We start from the raw sequence: 24,531 nt of genomic DNA on the forward strand, positions 1-24,531 counted from the left end.
GCAGCTCGAGCTCCAGGTTTCGGAGCTTCAGTGGCGGCTGGAGTCACTGCAGTGCATCCGCGAGGCTGAGAGTTACGTGGATAGCATGTTTCTGGGGCAATGTATTGACTTGGAAAGAGAACTGGTTGGCAGACAGAAAGCAAAGAGTTGGAATAAACGGCTCTTTTTCCGAGTGGCAGGCAGTGTCTAGTGGGGTACTGCAGGGATCGGTCCTTGGACCCCAGCTATTCACAATATATATTAATGATCTGGACGAGGGAACTAGATGTAACATCTCCAAGTTTGCAGACGACACAAAGCTGGGTGGGCGTGTGTGCTGTGAGGAGGATGCCGAGAAACTCCAGTATGATTTGGACAGGTTGGGTGATTGGGCAGAAGCATGGCAGATGCAATATAACATGGATAAATGCGAGGTTATCCACTTTGGTGTCAAAAACAGGAAGGCAGATTATCTGAATGGCAATAGATTGGGAGAAGGGGAAGTGCAACGAGACCTGGGTGTTATTGTGCACCAGTCGCTGAAGGTAAGCATGCAGGTGCAGCAGGCGGTTAAGAAGGCAAATGGTATGTTGGCCTTCGTAGCGAGAGGGTTTGAGTACAGGAACAAGGATGTCTTGCTGCAGTTGTACAGGGCCTTGGTGAGACCACATCTTGAGTATTGTGTGCAGTTTTGGTCGCCTTATCTGAGGAAGGATGTTCTTGCCATGGAAGGAGTGTCATAAATCGCAACTTCTACAAGAAGTAACTCAGGAAGTACTACTGAACGGCCAGCTGAGGGCGCTGTCGGAGGAGTATAAATACTCGGGCGTGGGCCCACCTTGGCCAGAGACAATCTGGAAACCGGAAGCGAGTGACTACTAACTAGACCTCCATGTGTTGTTACAAGTCGATTAAAGCCTTGCTTTATGTACAACCAAGTGCGTAGTGAGTCTTTATTACGTCAAGGAGTGCAGCGAAGATTCACCAGGCTGATACCTGGGATGGCAGGAATGACGTATGAGGAGAGATTGGGTCGATTGGGCTTGTACTCGCTGGAGTTTAGAAGAATGAGAGGGGATCTCATTGAAACTTATAAAATTCTGACAGGACTGGACAGACTAGATGCAGGAAGGATGTTCCTGATGACGGGGGAGTCCAGAACCAGGGGTCACAGTCTAAGGATAAGGGGTAAGCCATTTAGGACAGAGATGAGGAGGAATTTCTTCACCCAGAGAGTGGTGAACCTGTGGAATTCTCTACCACAGAAGGCAGTTGAGGCCAATTCATTAAATATATTCAAGAAGGAGTTGGATATATTTCTTAAGGCTAAAGGGATCAAGGGATATGGGGAGAAGGCAGGGACAGGTTACTGAATTTGGATGATCAGCCATGATCTCATTGAATGGCGGAGCAGGCTCGAGGGGCCGAATGGCCTACTCCTGCTCCTGTCTTCTATGTTTCTATGTTTCTATGAGTGCATCTCGCTCGCTAACCAGTACTCAGTTCTGGATACTGGTGAGGGTGAGGGTTCCTCTGGAGAGTGCAGCCAGAGCCATGTCCACGGCACCATGGGTGGCTCAGCCGCACAGGTGGGGAAGAAGAAGAGTGGAAGAGCAATAGTGGTAGGGAATTCGATAGTTAGGGGAATAGATAGGCGTTTCTGCGGCCGCAGACGTGACTCCAGAATCAGGGTTTCAGACCCCGTTTCCATCTTGCCTCCAAGAGGTAGGATAGGCCCTTAAGGCCCTTAACAACCAGTTAATTGCCCCTATAATCCAATTTTGAGAGGCCTTTCTGATTTTAACACATTTCCCCCATCCTGCACGTCTCCTCTGGAACACGCCAGTTAATCCTGGCGGCCTCACAAGTGGATTGCTTACTAACAGCTGCAGCTCCACCATTAAAAAGGAGTTTTCACCAATGATCATTTGCAGGTGGCAGAACTTTGTTGTCTCAGGTCTGGGGTGACTTTTAGCAGGCCTACTCATTGTTGTGGAAGTTTGGAGCCTGACACCCATCTCCAGTGTGACCTCCTGGGAAACCCCTCTCCCCACCTTGACTGAGCGCTTCCTCAATTGAGGCATATACCAGAAGCATGGGAACCATTTATTTCCTTTCCTCCTGGACATCAGATTCGGACGAAGACCAGCTGCGGCAGCAGCAGGACCATGAACAACAGCAGCAGCAACAGCAGCAGCAACAACAGGAGCGCCAAGCTGCTGCTCACCCACCTGAAGCTGCACAGGCCAGAAGGCACCAGCGCGCGACCACATTGCTGCCCGGGATGCAAGGGATGCATTCATGTTGCCCAGATTTGCTTAGCCTGCACAATCAAACACTTTTTCCTTACACCTTCTTACCAGAGCATCGACAATGGACAAGAACCTGCGGATTCCTATCACTCTGACCACCATACTGACAATTGCAAGTCGCCCTAAGCCCTCAATGTGGAAGTTCCATTTGTGAGTTGACACAGGCCACAACTTCAACAGTTTGCCATCAAATCTGTTTATCATCACATTACAAGGGTGGCTTGTCAACAAACAATACAACAGAACACCCAAGTGACTACCCTTGTGACTACTTGTGCTTTATCTTCCTCTTAAGCGTGCTCCTACGTGGTGCTTCCCCTGTGGCTTCAGCAGATGTGGAGGCCCCTTGCTCATTTTCTTGCTGCTCCTATCTCGACACCTTTGGCGGGCGTCCTCTGGGGTTGCGAGCCTGTGAGGGCTCGGCAACAGTCTGCTGCTCCTGCGGCTGTGCAGGGACTGAGACGCACATCTCAGTTGGGTGAGGACTCTGGTGGGGCTCTGACCAAGGGCTTTGTAGTGGCATGGTTGTGTGAGCACTTGGAGAGGAGCCCCCACTTGCTTGTTGTCTGACACCAACATCCCTCTCATGGGTCAGCCCCACTTCAGAGCTAGCAAGTGGCTTGACAGCACCTTGCTGCACTTCAGGGGGGCCCATGAGGACCTGTTTCTGCACTGGAAGTTCTACTCCAGAGGACTCCCATGAAGGTTTGGTTTCTATGCTCAATAGCTGACCATCGCTCCTCAAGAGATGACAGTCTATTCTGAACAATGACCATGTTTTCAACACTCTGGCGACTTAGCTCCTCCATGGCCGTAGTCATCCTCCCCTCTACCGTAGCCAGCCTTTCCACGGAGGTTGCCATCCTTTCCGTGGTGATGCGTTCATGCGCCAATGCCTCCACAAAGGCTCTGCTCATGTTTGCGATGGACTCCTCCATTCACTCCACACTCGCAGCGACCCTGGAGACAAACTTGCCAGAGACTCCTGCACCTGTTCCTGAAGTTCCCGCACCGCTCTCCTTCTGGATGGACCCGGAGGCACAGGGTCGACATGCAGCTGAGCCAAGCTGGAAGAGTCCTGCGCCCTCCGACGAGGACTCTCCACTGCTGTCCCCGTCTCCACCATCTGCCGATGCTCAATAGTGAGCTGTGATACACCAGGTGACAACACTACTCTATCTCGCGAAGGTCCCACCGAGGTGTGAGTGTCTGCGCTGGTGTTGGGTGCGCTGCATTTTGCTGATGCTGCGCCCTCAGAGGTTGCAGCTTCCTCTGAGGAGTCTTGAGGCTCAAGCTATTCCTCCTGGACAGTGGCGAAGGGGGCTGTCAATGGTCCTGTGGGGGAGTAAAGGAAAGAGTTAGAGATGTGAGGTAAAGGTTGCATGCACATTGAATTGTGCAGATGATCATAAGTCAATCTGTAAGAGCATTACATTCATTATCAGTCACTCATGCAATGTCAATGAGAGAGATGCCAAACTATTCTGTCACCAGCTTGCTGTGATGTGCCCGTTTGTCTGTCCCCCACTTGCGAATCTTCCTCGACACCGGCGATTTCCAGGGCTGCCTCCTGGTGAGCTGGGCTTCTGAGGGTGGCCCTCCTCCTGTCCTCGCTCTTTCCCTCTTATTGTGGGCTCTCTTTTCTTGCAATGAGGGACACAAGTGGAGCTTGAGTGAGAATGAAGGAGTGAATGTAGAGAATCCATAGCACAGATGCTTAGAAGGAGACAAAGGGCCCTCTCTGTGTGTTGTAAGTTGTTGTAATTGCATCACAGTGATAGGTAGTGTGAGGGCTGCATGGTCGAATAGTTAAGTGAATGTGACCATAGAGAGAGAGGGAATGGGTAAGGGTTCAGGGATGTGGAGGAAGAGGTTGGCAAAGCAGAGTGCTGGTGAGGAGAGGCGATGGGGATCAGATTGAGGGTGATGGGAAAGTCATACTCACTTTTCCTGTGCGGAGAAGGTCATGAAACCTCTTCCTGCACTGCAGCCAGATTCTGTGGCACATAGAGATTGAGTTCACCTCCTGGGCCACTTGCATCTACACAGCTTTAGTCTGCTGGGGAGGCGTTTTCCTCCCTGAGGAAGGGAAGAGCACCTCCTTATTTGATCTTGCTCCCTCCACCAGAGCTTGGAGGGAGGCCTCATCGAACCTTGGAGCACACTTTGGCCTACTGCTGGACATAGTTGCTGAATGAAGCGATCACAACAATGGGCATAAAGTTTAAACTCTCCAGAAGAAGCAAGGCTGCTTGCAGGCCTTAAATCCAGCAGCATTGATGATGTCATCGGAGGCGACTTTCTGTATGAAGAGACTCATTGGGCCAGGGGTTTCCACACGCTAGAAATCAAGTGCCCAATTAGGGCAAAATCGCACTTTTTTCCCACTTCACATCGGAGTCGGGGTCCTGACACGAAAACGACCTGACACGCCCCAGCCCGCCCCCAATGGCAAAATCAAGCCCTTTGCAAAACAGAGGGATGATGCAGTCATTGTACTCAGGGAGGAGGAGTGTGAAATATTAGGTGAAATAAACATAGTGAAAGAGGAAGGGGTTTAGCATCTTTGAAAGTGGATAAATCCCCAGGCCCATATGAAATGTATCCCAGACTGTTAAGAGATGTAAGAGAGGAACTAGCAGAGGCTCTGACAATCATTTTAAATCCTCTCTGGCTACAGGTGTGGTGCCAGAGGACTGGAGGACTGCTAACGTGGTACCATTGTTTAAAAAGAGAGAAAGGGATAAACCGAGTAATTACAGGCCAGTCAGCCTAACCTCGGTGGTGGGAAAATTATTGGAAGAAATTCTGAGGGACAGGATAAATCTTCATTTAGAAAGACACGGATTAATCAGGGACAGTCAGTATGGATTTGTTAAGGGAAGGTCATGTCTGACTAACTTGATTGAATTTTTTGAGGAGGTAACAAGAAGGGTCGATGAGGGCAGTGCGTTTGATGTAGTGTATATGGATTTTAGCAAGGCTTTTTGATAAGGTTCCGCATGGCAGACTGGTCACAAAAGTAAAAGCCCATGGGATCCAAGGCAAAGTGGCAAGTTGGATCCAAAATTGACTCAGAGGCAAGAAACAAAGGGTAATGGTCGAAGGGTGTTTTTGTGACTGGAAGGCTGTTTCCAGTGGGGTTCCGCAGGGCTCAGTACTGGGTCCTTTGCTTTTTGTGGTATACATCAATGATTTGGACTTGAATGTAGGAAGTATGATTGAAAAAATTAATTACATTTTCTAACATGGCTAAAAATAAACTTATCTTTCTTTAAAGTATTTAAAAATAATAAACCTGTGAAAAAAATGTTTTAATTTTAATTAATTCACCACTTACCTTGTAAAAAGCAAGCCTTGCGACTGCTTTTTATATGTCTAACTTCTGGAGACTTACCTTCCCGGAAAACCTGCAAAACAAACGTAAGTTCGATGCGCACGCGCTGCCTCTCCTGTGCACGTGTTCAACTTCTGAGCCCCTTCTTTCAGGGGGACGGAAGTGCCGGTTTCCCGCGCATGCGCAGTGCATGCAGGAAACCGACACTTCCATTGGGCTTACGGGTGAGTACCCCGTGCGTACTCACACGTGGAGACCCGAATTTCTGGGCCATTGCATTGTCCGATTAGAAAAGGGTCCTGAACGTAATAGTATTATCCTATTTCAATGGGGTCTTGAATCCTATTGAGTTTTCCTATAAGAATAAGGTCCTGAATCCCATTGTGTTATCCTATTTGAATAAGATCCTGAATCCCATTGTATTATCGTATTTGAACAAGGTCCTGAATCCCATTGTATTATCGTATTTGAAAAAGGTCCTGAAACCCATTGTATTAATCAATTAGAATAAGATCCTGAATCTCGATGTATTATCCTATTTAAATAAGGTCCTGAACCCCATTGTATTATCCTATTAGAATAAGGTCCTGAATCCCACTGTATTGGCCTATTAGAATAAGGTCCTGAATCCCATTGTATTTTCCTATTAGAATAAGCTCCTGAATCCCATTGTATTGTCCAATTAGAATAAGGTCCTGAATCCCATTGTATTATCCTATTTGAATAAGGTCCTGAATCCCATTGTATTATCCTATTAGAATAAGGTCCTGAACCCCATTGTATTATCCTATTAGAATAAGGTCCTGAATCCCATTGTATTATCCTATTAGAATAAGGTCCTGAATCCCATTGTATTATCCTATTAGAATAAGGTCCTGAATCCCATTGTATTATCCTATTAGAATAAGGTCCTGAATCCCATTGTATTATCCTATTAGAATAGGGTCCTGAACCCCATTGTATTATCCTATTAGAATAAGGTCCTGAACCCCATTGTATTATCCTATTAGAATAAGGTCCTGAACCCCATTGTATTATCCTATTAGAATAGGGTCCTGAATCCCATTGTATTATCCTATTAGAATAAGGTCCTGAATCCCATTGTATTATCCTATTAGAATAGGGTCCTGAACCCCATTGTATTATCCTATTAGAATAAGGTCCTGAACCCCATTGTATTATCCTATTAGAATAAGGTCCTGAACCCCATTGTATTATCCTATTAGAATAAGGTCCTGAACCCCATTGTATTATCCTATTAGAATAGGGTCCTGAATCCCATTGTATTATCCTATTAGAATAGGGTCCTGAACCCCATTGTATTATCCTATTAGAATAAGGTCCTGAACCCCATTGTATTATCCTATTAGAATAAGGTCCTGAACCCCATTGTATTATCCTATTAGAATAGGGTCCTGAATCCCATTGTATTATCCTATTAGAATAAGGTCCTGAATCCCATTGTATTATCCTATTAGAATAAGGTCCTGAATCCCATTGTATTATCCTATTAGAATAAGGTCCTGAACCCCATTGTATTATCCTATTAGAATAGGGTCCTGAACCCCATTGTATTATCCTATTAGAATAAGGTCCTGAATCCCATTGTATTATCCTATTAGAATAAGGTCCTGAATCCCATTGTATTATCCTATTAGAATAAGGTCCTGAATCCCATTGTATTATCCTATTAGAATAAGGTCCTGAACCCCATTGTATTATCCTATTAGAATAGGGTCCTGAACCCCATTGTATTATCCTATTAGAATAGGGTCCTGAATCCCATTGTATTATCCTATTAGAATAAGGTCCTGAACCCCATTGTATTATCCTATTAGAATAAGGTCCTGAACCCCATTGTATTATCCTATTAGAATAGGGTCCTGAATCCCATTGTATTATCCTATTAGAATAAGGTCCTGAATCCCATTGTATTATCCTATTAGAATAAGGTCCTGAACCCCATTGTATTATCCTATTAGAATAAGGTCCTGAACCCCATTGTATTATCCTATTAGAATAGGGTCCTGAACCCCATTGTATTATCCTATTAGAATAAGGTCCTGAACCCCATTGTATTATCCTATTAGAATAAGGTCCTGAACCCCATTGTATTATCCTATTAGAATAAGGTCCTGAACCCCATTGTATTATCCTATTAGAATAGGGTCCTGAATCCCATTGTATTATCCTATTAGAATAAGGTCCTGAATCCCACTGTATTATCCTATTGAATAAGGTCCTGAACCCCATTGTATTATCCTATTAGAATAAGGTCCTGAATCCCATTGTATTATCCTATTAGAATAAGGTCCTGAATCCCATTGTATTATCCTATTAGAATAGGGTCCTGAATCCCATTGTATTATCCTATTAGAATAAGGTCCTGAATCCCATTGTATTATCCTATTAGAATAGGGTCCTGAACCCCATTGTATTATCCTATTAGAATAAGGTCCTGAACCCCATTGTATTATCCTATTAGAATAGGGTCCTGAACCCCATTGTATTATCCTATTAGAATAAGGTCCTGAATCCCACTGTATTATCCTATTAGAATAGGGTCCTGAATCCCATTGTATTATCCTATTAGAATAGGGTCCTGAATCCCATTGTATTATCCTATTAGAATAGGGTCCTGAACCCCATTGTATTATCCTATTAGAATAGGGTCCTGAACCCCATTGTATTATCCTATTAGAATAAGGTCCTGAATCCCATTGTATTATCCTATTAGAATAAGGCCCTGAACCCCATTGTATTATCCTATTAGAATAGGGTCCTGAACCCCATTGTATTATCCTATTAGAATAGGGTCCTGAACCCCATTGTATTATCCTATTAGAATAGGGTCCTGAATCCCATTGTATTATCCTATTAGAATAGGGTCCTGAACCCCATTGTATTATCCTATTAGAATAGGGTCCTGAACCCCATTGTATTATCCTATTAGAATAGGGTCCTGAATCCCATTGTATTATCCTATTAGAATAGGGTCCTGAACCCCATTGTATTATCCTATTAGAATAAGGTCCTGAATCCCATTGTATTATCCTATTAGAATAGGGTCCTGAATCCCATTGTATTATCCTATTAGAATAGGGTCCTGAACCCCATTGTATTATCCTATTAGAATAAGGTCCTGAATCCCATTGTATTATCCTATTAGAATAAGGTCCTGAACCCCATTGTATTATCCTATTAGAATAAGGCCCTGAATCCCATTGTATTATCCTATTAGAATAAGGTCCTGAATCCCATTGTATTATCCTATTAGAATAAGGTCCTGAACCCCATTGTATTATCCTATTAGAATAGGGTCCTGAACCCCATTGTATTATCCTATTAGAATAGGGTCCTGAACCCCATTGTATTATCCTATTAGAATAAGGTCCTGAATCCCACTGTATTATCCTATTAGAATAGGGTCCTGAATCCCATTGTATTATCCTATTAGAATAAGGTCCTGAATCCCATTGTATTATCCTATTAGAATAGGGTCCTGAATCCCATTGTATTATCCTATTAGAATAGGGTCCTGAATCCCATTGTATTATCCTATTAGAATAAGGTCCTGAATCCCATTGTATTATCCTATTAGAATAGGGTCCTGAACCCCATTGTATTATCCTATTAGAATAGGGTCCTGAACCCCATTGTATTATCCTATTAGAATAAGGTCCTGAATCCCACTGTATTATCCTATTAGAATAGGGTCCTGAATCCCATTGTATTATCCTATTAGAATAAGGTCCTGAATCCCATTGTATTATCCTATTAGAATAGGGTCCTGAATCCCATTGTATTATCCTATTAGAATAGGGTCCTGAACCCCATTGTATTATCCTATTAGAATAAGGTCCTGAATCCCATTGTATTATCCTATTAGAATAAGGTCCTGAATCCCATTGTATTATCCTATTAGAATAAGGTCCTGAATCCCATTGTATTATCCTATTAGAATAAGGTCCTGAATCCCATTGTATTATCCTATTAGAATAGGGTCCTGAACCCCATTGTATTATCCTATTAGAATAAGGTCCTGAATCCCATTGTATTATCCTATTAGAATAGGGTCCTGAATCCCATTGTATTATCCTATTAGAATAGGGTCCTGAATCCCATTGTATTATCCTATTAGAATAAGGTCCTGAATCCCATTGTATTATCCTATTAGAATAGGGTCCTGAATCCCATTGTATTATCCTATTAGAATAAGGTCCTGAATCCCACTGTATTATCCTATTAGAATAGGGTCCTGAACCCCATTGTATTATCCTATTAGAATAGGGTCCTGAACCCCATTGTATTATCCTATTAGAATAAGGTCCTGAATCCCATTGTATTATCCTATTAGAATAAGGTCCTGAATCCCATTGTATTATCCTATTAGAATAAGGTCCTGAATCCCATTGTATTATCCTATTAGAATAAGGTCCTGAATCCCATTGTATTATCCTATTAGAATAGGGTCCTGAACCCCATTGTATTATCCTATTAGAATAAGGTCCTGAATCCCATTGTATTATCCTATTAGAATAGGGTCCTGAATCCCATTGTATTATCCTATTAGAATAGGGTCCTGAATCCCATTGTATTATCCTATTAGAATAAGGTCCTGAATCCCATTGTATTATCCTATTAGAATAGGGTCCTGAATCCCATTGTATTATCCTATTAGAATAAGGTCCTGAATCCCACTGTATTATCCTATTAGAATAGGGTCCTGAACCCCATTGTATTATCCTATTAGAATAGGGTCCTGAACCCCATTGTATTATCCTATTAGAATAAGGTCCTGAATCCCATTGTATTATCCTATTTGAATAAGGTCCTGAATCCCATTGTATTATCCTATTAGAATAGGGTCCTGAATCCCATTGTATTATCCTATTAGAATAAGGTCCTGAATCCCACTGTATTATCCTATTAGAATAGGGTCCTGAACCCCATTGTATTATCCTATTAGAATAGGGTCCTGAACCCCATTGTATTATCCTATTAGAATAAGGTCCTGAATCCCATTGTATTATCCTATTAGAATAGGGTCCTGAACCCCATTGTATTATCCTATTTGAATAAGGTCCTGAATCCCATTGTATTATCCTATTAGAATAAGGTCCTGAACCCCATTGTATTATCCTATTAGAATAGGGTCCTGAACCCCATTGTATTATCCTATTAGAATAGGGTCCTGAACCCCATTGTATTATCCTATTAGAATAAGATCCTGAATCCCATTGTATTATCCTATTAGAATAAGGTCCTGAATCCCATTGTATTATCCTATTAGAATAAGGTCCTGAATCCCATTGTATTATCCTATTAGAATAAGGTCCTGAATCCCATTGTATTATCCTATTAGAATAAGGTCCTGAATCCTATTGTATTATCCTATTAGAATAAGGTCCTGAACCCCATTGTATTATCCTATTTGAATAAGGTCCTGAATCCCATTGTATTATCCTATTAGAATAGAGTCCTGAACCCCATTGTATTATCCTATTAGAATAGGGTCCTGAACCCCATTGTATTATCCTATTAGAATAGGGTCCTGAACCCCATTGTATTATCCTATTTGAATAAGGTCCTGAATCCCATTGTATTATCCTATTAGAATAGGGTCCTGAATCCCATTGTATTATCCTATTAGAATAGGGTCCTGAATCCCATTGTATTATCCTATTAGAATAGGGTCCTGAATCCCATTGTATTATCCTATTAGAATAAGGTCCTGAACCCCATTGTATTATCCTATTAGAATAAGGTCCTGAATCCCATTGTATTATCCTATTAGAATAGGGTCCTGAACCCCATTGTATTATCCTATTAGAATAAGGTCCTGAATCCCATTGTATTATCCTATTAGAATAAGGTCCTGAACCCCATTGTATTATCCTATTGAATAGGGTCCTGAATCCCATTGTATTATCCTATTAGAATAGGGTCCTGAATCCCATTGTATTATCCTATTAGAATAGGGTCTTGAATCCCATTGTATTATCCTATTAGAATAGGGTCCTGAACCCCATTGTATTATCCTATTAGAATAAGGTCCTGAACCCCATTGTATTATCCTATTAGAATAAGGTCCTGAATCCCATTGTATTATCCTATTGAATAAGGTCCTGAACCCCATTGTATTATCCTATTAGAATAGGGTCCTGAACCCCATTGTATTATCCTATTAGAATAGGGTCCTGAACCCCATTGTATTATCCTATTAGAATAAGGTCCTGAACCCCATTGTATTATCCTATTAGAATAGGGTCCTGAATCCCATTGTATTATCCGATTAGAATAAGGTCCTGAATCCCATTGTATTATCCTATTAGAATAAGGTCCTGAATCCCATTGTATTATCCTATTAGAATAAGGTCCTGAATCCCATTGTATCATCCTATTAGAATAGGGTCCTGAATCCCATTGTATTATCCTATTAGAATAAGGTCCTGAATCCCATTGTATTATCCTATTAGAATAGGGTCCTGAATCCCATTGTATTATCCTATTTGAATAAGGTCCTGAACCCCATTGTATTATCCTATTAGAATAGGGTCCTGAATCCCATTGTATTATCCTATTTGAATAAGGTCCTGAATCCCATTGTATTATCCTATTAGAATAAGGTCCTGAATCCCATTGTATTATCCTATTAGAATAAGGTCCTGAATCCCATTGTATTATCCTATTAGAATAAGGTCCTGAATCCCATTGTATTATCCTATTAGAATAAGGCCCTGAATCCCATTGTATTATCCTATTTGAATAAGGTCCTGAACCCCATTGTATTATCCTATTAGAATAGGGTCCTGAACCCCATTGTATTATCCTATTAGAATAAGGTCCTGAATCCCATTGTATTATCCTATTAGAATAAGGTCCTGAATCCCATTGTATTATCCTATTAGAATAGGGTCCTGAACCCCATTGTATTATCCTATTAGAATAGGGTCCTGAACCCCATTGTATTATCCTATTAGAATAGGGTCCTGAACCCCATTGTATTATCCTATTTGAATAAGGTCCTGAACCCCATTGTATTATCCTATTTGAATAAGGTCCTGAATCCCATTGTATTATCCTATTAGAATAAGGTCCTGAATCCCATTGTATTATCCTATTAGAATAAGGTCCTGAATCCTATTGTATTATCCTATTAGAATAAGGTCCTGAATCCCATTGTATTATCCTATTTGAATAGGGTCCTGAATCCCATTGTATTATCCTATTAGAATAAGGTCCTGAACCCCATTGTATTATCCTATTTGAATAAGGTCCTGAATCCCATTGTATTATCCTATTAGAATAAGGTCCTGAATCCCATTGTATTATCCTATCAGAATAGGGTCCTGAATCCCATTGTATTATCCTATTAGAATAGGGTCCTGAACCCCATTGTATTATCCTATTAGAATAGGGTCCTGAATCCCATTGTATTATCCTATTAGAATAAGGTCCTGAATCCCATTGTATTATCCTATTAGAATAGGGTCCTGAACCCCATTGTATTATCCTATTAGAATAGGGTCCTGAATCCCATTGTATTATCCTATTTGAATAAGGTCCTGAATCCCATTGTATTATCCTATTAGAATAGGGTCCTGAATCCCATTGTATTATCCTATTAGAATAGGGTCCTGAACCCCATTGTATTATCCTATTAGAATAAGGTCCTGAACCCCATTGTATTATCCTATTTGAATAAGGTCCTGAATCCCATTGTATTATCCTATTAGAATAGGGTCCTGAACCCCATTGTATTATCCTATTAGAATAAGGTCCTGAACCCCATTGTATTATCCTATTAGAATAAGGTCCTGAATCCCATTGTATTATCCTATTAGAATAAGGTCCTGAATCCCATTGTATTATCCTATTAGAATAAGGTCCTCAATCCCATTGTATTATCCTATTAGAATAAGGTCCTGAACCCCATTGTATTATCCTATTAGAATAGGGTCCTGAACCCCATTGTATTATCCTATTAGAATAGGGTCCTGAACCCCATTGTATTATCCTATTTGAATAAGGTCCTGAACCCCATTGTATTATCCTATTAGAATAAGGTCCTGAACCCCATTGTATTATCCTATTAGAATAAGGTCCTGAATCCCATTGTATTATCCTATTAGAATAAGGTCCTGAATCCCATTGTATTATCCTATTAGAATAGGGTCCTGAATCCCATTGTATTATCCTATTAGAATAAGGTCCTGAACCCCATTGTATTATCCAATTAGAATAAGGTCCTGAATCCCATTGTATTATCCTATTTGAATAAGGTCCTGAATCCCATTGTATTATCCTGTTAGAATAAGGTCCTGAATCCCATTGTATTATCCTATTAGAATAAGGTCCTGAACCCCATTGTATTATCCTATTAGAATAAGGTCCTGAATCACATTGTATTATACTATTAGAATAAGGTCCTGAACCCCATTGTATTATCCTATTTGAATAGGGTCCTGAATCCCATTGTATTATCCTATTAGAATAGGGTCCTGAACCCCATTGTATTATCCTATTAGAATAAGGTCCTGAACCCCATTGTATTATCCTATTAGAATAGGGTCCTGAACCCCATTGTATTATCCTGTTAGAATAGGGTCCTGAATCCCATTGTATTATCCTATTTGATAAGGTCCTGAATCCCATTGTATTATCCTATTAGAATAAGGTCCTGAACCCCATTGTATTATCCTATTAGAATAGGGTCCTGAACCCCATTGTATTATCCTGTTAGAATAGGGCCCTGAACCCCATTGTATTATCCTATTAGAATAAGGTCCTGAATCCCATTGTATTATCCTATTTGAATAGGGTCCTGAATCCCATTGTATTATCCTATTAGAATGGGGTCCTGAATCCCATTGTATTATCCTATTAGAATAAGGTCCTGAATCCCATTGTATTATCCTGTTAGAATAAGGTCCTGAATCCCATTGTATTATCCTATTTGAATAGGGTCCTGAACCCCATTGTATTATCCTATTAGAATAGGGTCCTGAACCCCATTGTATTATCCTGTTAGAATAGGGTCCTGAACCCCATTGTATTATCCTATTTGAATAGGGTCCTGAACCCCATTGTATTATCCTATTAGAATAGGGTCCTGAACCCCATTGTATTATCCTATTAGAATAAGGTCCTGAATCCCATTGTATTATCCTATTTGAATAGGGTCCTGAATCCCATTGTATTATCCTATTAGAATAAGGTCCTGAATCCCATTGTATTATCCTGTTAGAATAAGGTCCTGAATCCCATTGTATTATCGTATTAGAATAAGGTCCTGAATCCTGATGTATTATCCTGTTAGAATAGGGTCCTGAATCCCATTGTATTATACTATTTGAATAAGGTCCTGAATCCCATTGTATTATCCTATTTGAATAAGGTCCTGAATCCCATTGTATTATCCTATTAGAATAGGGTCCTGAACCCCATTGTATTATCCTATTAGAATAAGGTCCTGAACCCCATTGTATTATCCTATTAGAATAAGGTCCTGAATCCCATTGTATTATCCTATTAGAATAAGGTCCTGAATCCCATTGTATTATCCTATTAGAATAAGGTCCTGAACCCCATTGTATTATCCTATTAGAATAAGGTCCTGAATCCCATTGTATTATCCTATTTGAATAAGGTCCTGAACCCCATTGTATTATCCTATTAGAATAAGATCCTGAACCCCATTGTATTATCCTATTAGAATAAGGTCCTGAATCCCATTGTATTATCCTATTAGAATAGGGTCCTGAACCCCATTGTATTATCCTATTTGAATAAGGTCCTGAATCCCATTGTATTATCCTATTAGAATAAGGTCCTGAATCCCATTGTATTATCCTATTAGAATAAGGTCCTGAATCCCATTGTATTATCCTATTAGAATAAGGTCCTGAACCCCATTGTATTATCCTATTAGAATAGGGTCCTGAATCCCATTGTATTATCCTATTAGAATAAGGTCCTGAATCCCATTGTATTATCCTGTTAGAATAAGGTCCTGAATCCCATTGTATTATCCTATTAGAATAAGGTCCTGAATCCCATTGTATTATCCTATTAGAATAAGGTCCTGAATCCCATTGTATTATCCTATTAGAATAAGGTCCTGAACCCCATTGTATTATCCTATTAGAATAGGGTCCTGAATCCCATTGTATTATCCTATTAGAATAGGGTCCTGAACCCCATTGTATTATCCTATTAGAATAAGGTCCTGAATCCCATTGTATTATCCTATTAGAATAAGGTCCTGAACCCCATTGTATTATCCTATTAGAATAGGGTCCTGAATCCCATTGTATTATCCTATTAGAATAAGGTCCTGAATCCCATTGTATTATCCTATTAGAATAAGGTCCTGAATCCCATTGTATTATCCTATTTGAATAAGGTCCTGAATCCCATTGTATTATCCTATTAGAATAAGGTCCTGAATCCCATTGTATTATCCTATTTGAATAAGGTCCTGAATCCCATTGTATTATCCTATTAGAATAAGGTCCTGAATCCCATTGTATTATCCTATTAGAATAAGGTCCTGAACCCCATTGTATTATCCTATTAGAATAAGGTCCTGAATCCCATTGTATTATCCTATTTGAATAAGGTCCTGAACCCCATTGTATTATCCTCTTAGAATAGGGTCCTGAACCCCATTGTATTATCCTATTAGAATAGGGTCCTGAACCCCATTGTATTATCCTATTAGAATAAGGTCCTGAACCCCATTGTATTATCCTATTAGAATAGGGTCCTGAACCCCATTGTATTATCCTATTAGAATAAGGTCCTGAACCCCATTGTATTATCCTATTAGAATAAGGTCCTGAATCCCATTGTATTATCCTATTAGAATAAGGTCCTGAATCCCATTGTATTATCCTATTGAATAAGGTCCTGAACCCCATTGTATTATCCTATTAGAATAGGGTCCTGAATCCCATTGTATTATCCTATTAGAATAAGGTCCTGAACCCCATTGTATTATCCTATTAGAATAGGGTCCTGAACCCCATTGTATTATCCTATTAGAATAAGGTCCTGAACCCCATTGTATTATCCTATTAGAATAAGATGCTGAATCCCATTGTATTATCCTATTGAATAGGGTCCTGAACCCCATTGTATTATCCTATTAGAATAAGGTCCTGAACCCCATTGTATTATCCTATTAGAATAAGGCCCTGAATCCCATTGTATTATCCTATTAGAATAGGGTCCTGAACCCCATTGTATTATCCTATTAGAATAAGGTCCTGAACCCCATTGTATTATCCTATTTGAATAAGGTCCTGAATCCCATTGTATTATCCTATTTGAATAAGGTCCTGAACCCCATTGTATTATCCTATTAGAATAAGGCCCTGAACCCCATTGTATTATCCAATTAGAATAAGGTCCTGAACCCCATTGTATTATCCTATTAGAATAGGGTCCTGAACCCCATTGTATTATCCTATTAGAATAGGGTCCTGAATCCCATTGTATTATCCTATTAGAATAAGGTCCTGAATCCCATTGTATTATCCTATTTGAATAAGGTCCTGAATCCCATTGTATTATCCTATTTGAATAAGGTCCTGAACCCCATTGTATTATCCTATTAGAATAAGGCCCTGAACCCCATTGTATTATCCAATTAGAATAAGGTCCTGAACCCCATTGTATTATCCTATTAGAATAGGGTCCTGAACCCCATTGTATTATCCTATTTGAATAAGGTCCTGAATCCCATTGTATTATCCTATTAGAATAAGGTCCTGAATCCCATTGTATTATCCTATTGAATAGGGTCCTGAATCCCATTGTATTATCCTATTTGAATAAGGTCCTGAATCCCATTGTATTATCCTATTAGAATAAGGTCCTGAACCCCATTGTATTATCCTATTTGAATAAGGTCCTGAATCCCATTGTATTATCCTATTAGAATAAGGTCCTGAATCCCATTGTATTATCCTATTTGAATAAGGTCCTGAACCCCATTGTATTATCCTATTAGAATAGGGTCCTGAACCCCATTGTATTATCCTATTAGAATAGGGTCCTGAACCCCATTGTATTATCCTATTAGAATAAGGTCCTGAATCCCATTGTATTATCCTATTAGAATAAGGTCCTGAATCCCATTTTATTATCCTATTAGAATAAGGTCCTGAATCCTATTTTTACTTGGTCCAATCAAAAGAGCACAAGACCAGAACCTAAACAGCTTTATTAACTAGCCTAATTACTCTGATGAGAAGAATTACTCGAGAAACAGGTGAGGAGAGGGACCCAAAGGCACAGCAGCAGCGCACCGAAGCCTTTAAAAGCCGCCTTCAGGCGGCGAGCAGAGGGAGGTGCCGCTGGAACTGTTACAGAGGATCCTTCACTTCGAGATCATTAATTAATCCAGCCTCGTTACACATTACCAGATCTAAAATAGTCTGCTCCCTGGTTGGTTCCACAACGTATTGTTCCAAGAAAGCATCCCACATACCCTCTATGAACAAGTGAAGACGACCAAGAAGCTTGTAGAGATTGGGACCCCTGCCTTGTCGGCACGAGGGCTTGTGACTTTGTACAAAGAGCTGAGACTTGAGCTCTGTAAATGTGATTTACTGTAAAATGTTCAATTTTAAAATTAAAAAAACTCTTCCTCAAATCTACCTTTGCCAATTTGCTTTGTCCAATCAATATGAAGATTAAAATCTCCCATGATTATAGCCATATCCTATTTGAATAAGGTCCTGAATCCCATTGTATTATCGTGTTAGAACAATGTCCTGAATCCCATTGTATTATGCGATTCGAATACGGTCCTGAACACCATTTTATTATCCTATTAGAATAAGGTCCTGAATTCCATCGTATTATCCTATTAGAATAAGGTCCTGAATCCCATTGTATTATCCTATTAGAATAAGGTCCTGAATCCCATTGTATTATCCTATTAGAATAAGGTCCTGAATCCCATTGTATTATCCTATTTGATTAAGGTGCTGAATCTCATTGTATTATCCTATTTGAATAAGGTCCTGAACGCCACTGAATTGTCCTATTAGAATAAGGTCCTGAATCCCATTGTATTATCCTATTTGAATAAGGTGCTGAATCCCATTGTATTATCCTATTTGAATAAGGTCCTGAACCCCATTGAATTATCCTATTAGAATAAGGTCCTGAATCCCATTGAAGTGAGGTTTTTGAGCTCTACTTTAATTAAAGGGTTAAGAATGGGAATCGAATAAGCTAAAAGGCCTTTGCAGTAGTAAGCTTTTTCTCAGTTGCTGAACTGGCAGTTGAGATAACGTAAGAATGACATGTTGATTTTGCAGTAGTGTTAGAATGATTAACGACTGCAAGCTGTGTCACTTGGAGACAATTGCAAATAGCCGGATGTTGAACCATAAGAGGCCTAAGAGGATGTAAGTTCTGCTCTGGCAGGAAAGTAAAACAATGAGTTGGAAATAAAAAGTCCAAGAGGGGCAGGAAAGGAGGACAAGAAGTACAATGTTGGTGGAACCCCATCTGGCATGAACAAAGGTCATAGGTGCAACAACAGCTTGCGGTGATAATGGACATATACTTTTCCGGTAATAAAAGCGGTACTTTAATGTAACGCGGCATAGGCAACCAATCAGTGAATGTGCACACAGGGTGAAACCCAATCAAATTGTTAAGATGGATTGTGCACGAGGCTAATTATGTACCTATATATTTTGTATAAAAGACTTCATAACATTTTTGTATCATTGGAGAGAAGTCTGGCTAGACAGATAGCAGGTTGTCTCCCCACCGGTGCGAATAAAGACTGCTTGAAGCTTCGAACGCAGACCTGGTGTCAAGTGTTTATTTCAAATACTCCACTTCACCATTGTATTATCCTCTTTAAATAAGGTCCTGAATCCCATTGTTTTATACTATTAGAATAAGGTCCTGAATCCCATGGTATTATTGTATTTGAATAAGATCCTGAACCCTATTTTATAAGAATATAAGATCCTGAATGCTATGGGACCAGAGTTGGACTGAATTCCTTTGTCTTTTCTTTGACTGTGAAGTAAACATCATTGTTAAATTTCCAGAGTTTCAATTAGTTTCAGTTTGGAACAATTAGTTGTTCACGAGGGCACTCTTGTGACCTGGAAAATGATGACACAATCAGACATACCTGAACCATTTGGCTTCCACCAGCCTCGTTAACTTGATGCATGAGTTCTATAAATCTCTTGAATGATTCATCTTCAGAATCAAATCGTTTCTGAAACAGCATAATGGCTATGACATTACCAGCGGCCGTGTCCATGTGAATTTTTGTGTCGAAAGGCTGACCTGGAAACAAGAGAAGCTATTGGAATAAATGATGCTGAGTTTCAATCAGCTCAGGGACAGATAGATTATACAACCTGCTGCCATATGGAGATTTCAATGTTTTATGCCTCGGATAGAAATGTTTCTCTGTAATTTGTACAATATATGCAGGGGTTAGTTGTTTGGCAAAAAGTTTTAAAGAAAAATTCTTTCATTTACCATTGGCAAACAGCCAATCTTAGGCAGTCCCTCGGAACCAAAGAAATCATTGTGGACTTCAGGAAGTCTAAAGGCGGAAGTCACACCCCCATCCACAGCCATGGGGCTGTGGTGGAAAGGGTGGACAGCTTTAAGTTTCTCGGAGTCCACATCACGGAAGACCTCTCCTGGTCCCTCAATACCTCCTCTCTGGTGAAGAAGGCCCAGCAGCGCCTATATTTCCTAAGGAGGCTGAAGGGATGTAACCTGTCACCCCTGATCCTCTCTAACTTTTACCGCTGCACAATAGAGAGCATCCTGACGAACTGTATCACAGTATGGTATGGCAGCTGTAGCTACTATGACCGGAAAGCCCTGCAACGGGTAGTCAAAACTGCCCAACGCATTACCGGCACCCGGCTACTGACCATAGAGCACATATACCAGAAACGCTGTTTACGGAGGTCACGGACCATCATCAAAGACCCTACCCACCACAGCCACAGTCTGTTCGCCCTCCTGCCATCTGGGAGACGCTACAGATGCATTCGCACCCGTACGACCAGATTTAGGAACAGCTTCTTTCCCAGGGCCGTCATCCTACTGAACTCCACAAATAAACTCTAAAGCCTGCACATCTGCCAATGCACTTTATTATGTTTATGTTTATGTTAATGTATTACAAGCCAAATGAATGTTGAATGTTTAAATGTCTTAATCTAAATGTACACTCTCGGGAGCCGCAAGCCTACATTTCGTTGTACTGCACTTGTGCACTAACAATGACAATAAAGTTGATTATTATTATTATTGCTCCCACACTAAAAATGAGTTCGCAGGTGAGTGATGAGTCCAATGCGGGACCTACAGGGCTGGATTTTGCCAGGCCCGAGGAGGCGGGAATGGAGGCGTGTGGGGTGTTAAAATTGCAAAAAGTGGCAGATGGGCTCAACCCTGCCTCCATCCTGCCTCCAAGCAATTTTCCCAAATGTGTGGTTTTTGATCCCGTCTCCATCCCACCTCCAAGAGGGGGGATAGGTCCTTAAGGCCCTTAACAACCACTAAATTGCCTCTATAATCCCATTTTGAGAGGCCTTTCCAATTTTAACATGTTTCCCACGTGATTCACGTCTCCTCTGAAACACGACGATGAAACCTGACGGGAGCACAATTGGATTGCTGACTATCAGCTGCAGCTCCACCATTAAATAGGAGATTTGATCAGTCATCATGTGCAGGTGGCAGGACTTTGTTGTCTCAGGTCTGGGGGAATATTAGCAGGCAAAACCATAGCTGTGGAAGTTTGGATCCTGACACCCATCTCCAGTGTGACCTCCTGGGAAACCCCTCTCGCCACCTTGACTGAGCGCTTCCTCAACTGAGGCATCTACCAGAAGCATGGGGAACATTTATTTCCTTTCCTCCTGGAAATCAGATTCGGACGAAGACCAGCTGCGGCAGCAGCAGAACCATGAACAACAGCAGCACCAACAGCAGCGGCAACAACAGGAGCGCCAAGCTGCTGCTCACCCACCTGAAGCTGCACAGGCCAGAAGGCGCCAGCCCATGGAAGCCCGTCGGCGCAGGAGATACCCCCCAAACAGGGTCTACAGACACAGGGTGAGCTACCTCAACATGAGTGAGCAGCAGTGCCAAAGGCGGCTCCGACTTTCGCGCGAGGTAGTGGGTGACATCTGCGCAATGGTGCAGCAAGGCCTGGAGATCAGAGGAGCAGGTGGACAACCCTTACCAGTGGCCGTCAAAGTCACCACCACACTCAATGCTTTTGCTTCAGGCTCATTCCAGGGATCAGTAGCAGACATCAGCGGCATCTCCCAGGCGGCCGCACGCACTTGCATCACGCAGGTAACCGCTGCCCTCTTTGCCATCACGCATAATCACATCCATTTCTCCAAGGATCAAGCAAGTGTCACGGCGCGTGCGGTTGGATTAGCTAATCTGGCAGGCTTTCCAGGGGTGCAGGGCGTTGTTGACTGCCCACATGTGGCCCTTAAGGCACCCCATCGTAATCCAGGTATTTTTGTCAACTGTATGGGCTTCCACTCCCTCAACGTGCAGTTGGTGTGTGACCACAAGAAGGAAATTTTGCATGTTTGTGCCAAGTACCCTGGCAGTTGCCATGGCTCCTTCATACTGCGCCAGTCTAGTGTGCCTCCGCTCTTCAGTCCACCAGGCCAACTTAACGGATGGCTACTTAGAGACAAGGTCTATCCCCTGAAGACGTGGCTAATGACACCGTTGAAGAGTCCATCCAACGAAGCTGAGGCGAGCTACAACTACAGCCATATTTCCACCGGATCCATAATCGAGCAAACCATCGGCATGCTGAAGATGCACTTCAGATGCCTGGATAGATCAGGTGGATCCCTGCAGTACTCAGCAGCCAGGGTCTCCAGAATCGTCGTGGTTTGCTGTGCACTTCACAACATGGCACAGCGTCGTGCCTTGCAGATTCCTGAGGACCAAGTGGCTCCTCACATTTCCTCCTCAGATGATGAAGAGGAGGAGGAGGAGAGCGAAAATGAACATCTTGCAGAGGCCCATGAACCAGCAGCAGCAGTACACGAGAACATTGCTGCCCGGGATGCAAGGAACGCACTAATCTTGGCCAGATTTGCTTAGCCTAGCCAATCAAGCACTTTTGCCTTGCAGCTTCTTACCAGAGCATCGACAATGGCCAAGGACCAGCGGATTCCTAGCAATCTGACCACCATACTGACAATTGCAAGTAATCCTAAGCCCTCAATGTGGAAGTCCCATTTGTGAAATGACACACGCCACAACTGCAACAGTTGCCATCAGAATTTTTATTTACAATAACCAACTGATGGCATTTTAAAAATAAACACAGTTCACCCAAGTGACTACCCTTGTGACTATTTGTGCAGTATCTTTCTCTTACGCATGCTCCTACGTTGTGCTTCCCCTGTGGCTTCAGCAGATGTGGAGGCCCCTTGCTCACTTTCTTGCTGCTCCTGTCTCGACACCTTTGACGTTCATCCGCTGGGGTTGCGAACCTGTGAGGGCTCGGCAACAGTCTGCTGCTGCTGCAGCTGTGCAGGGATTGAGACGCCGATCTCAGTTGGGTAGAGACTCAGATGGGGCTCTGACCGAGGACTTGGCAGTGGCATGGAAGTGTGAGCGCTTGGAGAGGGGCCCCCACTTCCTTGTTCTCTGCCACCAACATCCCTCTCATGGGTCAGGTCCACCTCAGCGCTTGCAAGTGGCTTGAGAGCTCCTTGCTGCACATCAGGGGGGCCATGGGGACCCGTATCTGCACTGGCAGTCCTACTCAGAAGTACTTCCATGAAGGTCTCGTTTCTCTGTTCAATAGCTGACCATCGCTCCTCCAGAGGTGTCAGTCTATTCTGAACACTCACCATGTTTTCTACACTCTGGCGACTTAGCTCCTCCATGGCCATAGCCATCCTCTTATCTACTGTAGCCATCCTTTCCATGGAGGTTGCCATCCTCTCCGTGGTGCTGCGTTCATGCGCCAATGACTCCACAAAGGCTCTGCTCATGTTCGCGATGGACTCCTGCATTCGCTCCAAACTCACAGCGACCCTGGAGAAAAAACCTGCCAGAGACTCCTGCACCTGTTCCTGGAGTTCCAGCACCATTGCTCTTCTGGATGGACCCAGAGGCAGAGGGTCGACATGCAGCTGAGCCGAGCTGGCAGAGTCCTGCGCCCTCCAACTAGGACTCTCCACTGCTGTCCCTGTCTCCACAATCTGCTGATGCTCACTTGTGAGCTGTGATACACCAGGTGACAACACTACTCTATCTCGCGATGGTCCCACCGAGGTGTGAGTGTCTGCGCTGGTGCTGGGTGCGCTGAATTCTGCTGACGCTGCGCCCTCAGAGGTTCCAGCTTCCTCTGAGGAGCCTGGATGCTCAGGCTGTTCCTCCTGGATAGTGGGGATGGGTGCTTGCGATGGTCCTGTGGGGGAGTAAAGGAAAGAGTCAGAGATGTGAGGCCAAGGTTACATGCACATTGCACATTGCAGATGATCATAAGTCCATCTGTTAGAGCTTCAGAATCATTAACAGCGACTCATGCAATGTCAATGAGAGAGATGAAAAACTATCCTGTCACCAGCTTTCTCTGATGCACCCGTCTGTCCATCCTCCACTTGCGCATCGTCCTCGAGCCCCACAATCTCCAGGGCCGCCTCCTCCCAAGGGGTGAGGTGGGCTACTGAGGGTGGCCCTCCTCCTGTCCTCGCTCTTTCCCTCTTATTGTGAGCTCTCTTTTCCTGCAATGAGGGAGACAAGTGGAGTTTAAGTGAGAATGAAGGAGTGTAGAGAATCCTTAGCATAGATGCTTAGAAGGAGACAAAGATGGAGTGAGTTGGCAAGACCAAGGGC

The 24,531-nt window shown here is 42.3% G+C and overlaps 1 protein-coding gene across 1 annotated transcript in view; it reads right to left on the reverse strand.

Annotated features, from left to right (window-relative positions):
* Nucleotides 1-24,531, reverse strand: part of LOC147096470 (cytochrome P450 2K6-like) — a 54,523-nt gene that overhangs the window by 21,094 nt on the left and 8,898 nt on the right. The window contains exon 3 of the mRNA XM_085975261.1: nucleotides 19,802-19,962. Within this exon, the coding sequence (XP_085831387.1) occupies nucleotides 19,802-19,962 (161 nt within the window). The remainder of the gene's footprint in view (nucleotides 1-19,801; nucleotides 19,963-24,531) is intronic.

Source organism: Somniosus microcephalus, unplaced genomic scaffold (genome assembly GCF_052327205.1).
Source record: "Somniosus microcephalus isolate GS21.2 unplaced genomic scaffold, FLI_Smic_1.0 unresolved_chr1, whole genome shotgun sequence".
In the NCBI taxonomy this organism is placed as follows: Eukaryota; Metazoa; Chordata; class Chondrichthyes; order Squaliformes; family Somniosidae; genus Somniosus; species Somniosus microcephalus.